At 42.4% G+C, this 3,215-nt stretch overlaps 1 protein-coding gene across 1 annotated transcript in view; it reads left to right on the forward strand.

The window, feature by feature from the left end:
- Positions 1-2,466, forward strand: part of INTS2 (integrator complex subunit 2) — a gene marked incomplete at its 5' end in the record, with an annotated part of 15,713 nt that extends 13,247 nt beyond the window's left edge. The window contains 4 exons of the mRNA XM_010142613.1: positions 431-538; positions 1,265-1,370; positions 1,534-1,710; positions 2,297-2,466. Of these exons, the coding sequence (XP_010140915.1) occupies positions 431-538; positions 1,265-1,370; positions 1,534-1,710; positions 2,297-2,466 (561 nt within the window). The remainder of the gene's footprint in view (positions 1-430; positions 539-1,264; positions 1,371-1,533; positions 1,711-2,296) is intronic.
- Between the last annotated feature and the right edge of the window lie 749 nt (positions 2,467-3,215).

Consider the following 3,215-nt stretch of genomic DNA (forward strand, 5'->3'; position numbering starts at 1 on the left):
AATATAAATGTTTCCAGTGTGTGTTAAAGTGCCGGTTGCCAGATGGCAGTCTCCTAAAAAAGCGTTAATTTGCCTTGACCTGGAACTGATTAAGTGACTGAAAGAGTTGGGACCTCTAATGAACTTTGGGAAAGACACGGGAGGAAGGAGTCACTGCAGCCTGGTTTGTCGGGGGGTAGAGGGGGAGTTTCTATGCAAATCATGTGGTGAGTGTCGAGGACAAAGAACTGCTCCAGACCCTGGGTTTGTCACCCAGCCTGCCTCATGTTGTTTGGAATAACAGGCCTGTCGCTTATCCCTCTGAACGAGAGAGATTTACAAGATTATTAGTTTTTAAAAAAGCAGTAATGCAGATCTAATTAAAATCTGAATTGAAGCAGAGTTTTTAAAACACCTTTGACACACAGACACCTCTGTTTTAATCACGCAGGGTTATCCATGTGAACTGCTGGCCCTGACAGTGGCGGGGATTCCGTCGATGCACATCTGTCTGGATTTCATACCAGAGCTCATTGCCCAGCCTGAGCTTGAGAAACAGGTACTGTACGGTCGTCCAGTCTGAGACTCCTGTCAGTGGTTAACCCTGGTGAAGTGTTGGAAAAGGGGGGAACATAAAAGGATCACTAAAACCAGTCCTGTTCTAACTCGCCTGGGATGTGAAAGGAGCACTTCTACTGTAAATTAAAGGTGGGGCCTTTAAACCCCAGACAGACCTTGTGGCCACTCCGGTAACTAGCTCCGTGTTTGTTACCTGTGACAGGGGGGATTATGTATTCAGTTAGTTGCAGCTAACTGGAATTTGTTGGGCTAGAGATCCCTCTGTTGTCTCTGTCAAGCCAGCTTTGTAGCTGCTCATATTTAATCCCTTCTCAAATATTAAGTTACTGCTGATGAGAGGACACTGAGCTAGAGTTAAAACCAGAACACATCGGACCTTCAGTGGCTTTTACAAGGAGTGTATTGTAAATTGTGCGGTGCTTTGTTGTTCATCGTTAATAGCAGAACAAATTGTGTCTGTGGGGAGATTCTGTAACACTAACAGTGGATCTATGATTAATGTTAAATATGTGGGGGCGTTTATTTCTTAACATCAGCAGAAAAAACTCACAGTGACTATTATTCAGGCCTCTGTGGTTCAATTTCCTCATTGGTAAAATAGAGAATATTTGCTAACTCACAAATTATGTGAAGAGCTTCGGATCGAAAGTGAAAAGCAATCTGTAACTACTGCTTATTTCTCTTTTGCCTTTCTCCTACTTGACAGATATTTGCCATCCAGTTACTGTCATTTTTGTGTATCCAGTACGCGCTGCCGAAATCTCTGAGCGTGGCTCGTTTAGCTATCAACGTGATGGGAACCCTGCTCACCGGTAAGCTCCCAGCAGCCCCCCAGTGTGGATTAGAATTATTTCTCTAGGTCAAGCACAGTTCTGTCTAAATGCCACTGTGTTAATGATGGTTGTAAAAGTAACAACCATTGTCGGGTTTTTCTAGTAATTCCTTTTTACTTAACCATTTCCTTTTCCTTGATAGTTTTGACCCAGTCGAAGCGCTATGTGTTTTTTATGCCCACCCTGCCTTGTTTGGTGTCGTTCTGTCAAGCCTTCCCTCCGCTGTATGAGGATATTATGTCTCTGCTGATACAAATAGGGCAGGTTTGTGCATCTGATGTTGCTACGCAGACAAGAGATTTCGACCCAATTATTACACGTAAGTAAATGACCTTGTATTTCCAAAGTGACCTCGTGGTCCCAGGGAGGACATTGTGTCAGCGTTTCACAAGTTCAAGTGTAGTTGGAATACAGTGTGGAATTTGCTGCTGCTGTGCTGTAAATGTAGAAGGAACGGGAGTAGGTGGATTCACTGGGTTGGAGGAGAGAGTTCAGAGGCAAAAGGGTCTAAAAGTACCCGTCTGACTAAATTTGCATGTGGCTGTGTGAACATGGATTAACTGTTTCAGTGTATCAGTTGATCTTGAGCACGTGTCTGTCTCTCCTTGTGTCTAAAGACAAGTGCTCTGTCCGTGTGATGCAGGGTTCCCTGGTGCTATCTCTGCTAGGATATTTATGTGAGAAAAAGGAAGAGGGAATGTAAAAAACCCCAAACGAGTCAGGCGTAGGTAAATGAAAAAGAGATGTTGTAGCGTCTCTAGAAATATTCTGTGGAGTTAAGCCTAGGGCAGGAAATAGTGATGGCTCAAATTTCCAATTTCATAGCATACGTATTTCAGTTATAGTCCTAATCCAGCAGTTTTTTAGAAGTATGTATTTAGATGTACGTTGATTTAATTTTCTAGGTCTCCAGCAACTAAAGGAGAAACCGCATGAAGCGTCAGGACTGTGTAAAGATTCGTCTAACAAAAGTTGTTTGCGGGACATTGCGAGCATGGACCCTGACGTTCGGTTATGCCAGTGTGTTGAAAATACTATCATTGAAATAATTAACATGAGCGTAAGTGGAGTTTAGGAGGAACGCAAAGGGAGCTGGACTGGAGCTAGACCCACGGTCTGGTGCTAAATTTGGAGAAAGCTGTGGAAGTGGACTGGGAAACGGGAGCACAGGAGTCCTTGGTTTTCATGCCCTGGGCCCAGTTATGGCTGAGAAGAAGAGTTCTTCAGAGAGACTTACCTGGCTCCCAGGGGAGACTTTCGAAGCTGGTCGGTAATTTCCAGTGAAACTCAGCATCGTTTTCAGGCCTGCTCAGTTTCCAAGGCCTGAAGGGGTTTTGCAACACTGAAAAGCAAATACTTAATTTGTTGAGCAAACAGCAAAATGATGGGTAAAATAATTTGAGATTAAGCAAAACTTCAAGTTAAATGAACTCCTGTGTCCAGAGCCTTGCAGAGCAAGATGAAATAAAACAGTCTGAGGAATACTTGAAAAACTGGTGTAAGGAGCTTGCACCGTCACATTGAGCACTAAGAAAATGCATTAACTTTGTGTTTCAAACCATTGGTCAAAATTTCAGTTCATGTGATCAGGAACTTCATTTAAAGATCAACCAGTCTTCATTAAAAGTTTGGAACTGGTCTAAAAGTTTCTTTAAAAGAAAGTACTATACAAAACGAACTGTATAAAGGTGATTTTCATGTTAAAGAATATGTATTTTTAAAGCAGCTCAGACGGTTTAGTATTTTTTAACATTGCTTAGTTTGAGAGAGATGAGAAGGACTTCAAAAAATAAGCGCACAGGTATCTTAAGTTATCAGGATAAA

The sequence above is a fragment of the Buceros rhinoceros genome, unplaced genomic scaffold, assembly GCF_000710305.1.
Source record: "Buceros rhinoceros silvestris isolate BGI_N320 unplaced genomic scaffold, ASM71030v1 scaffold43148, whole genome shotgun sequence".
Classification (NCBI taxonomy): domain Eukaryota; kingdom Metazoa; phylum Chordata; class Aves; order Bucerotiformes; family Bucerotidae; genus Buceros; species Buceros rhinoceros.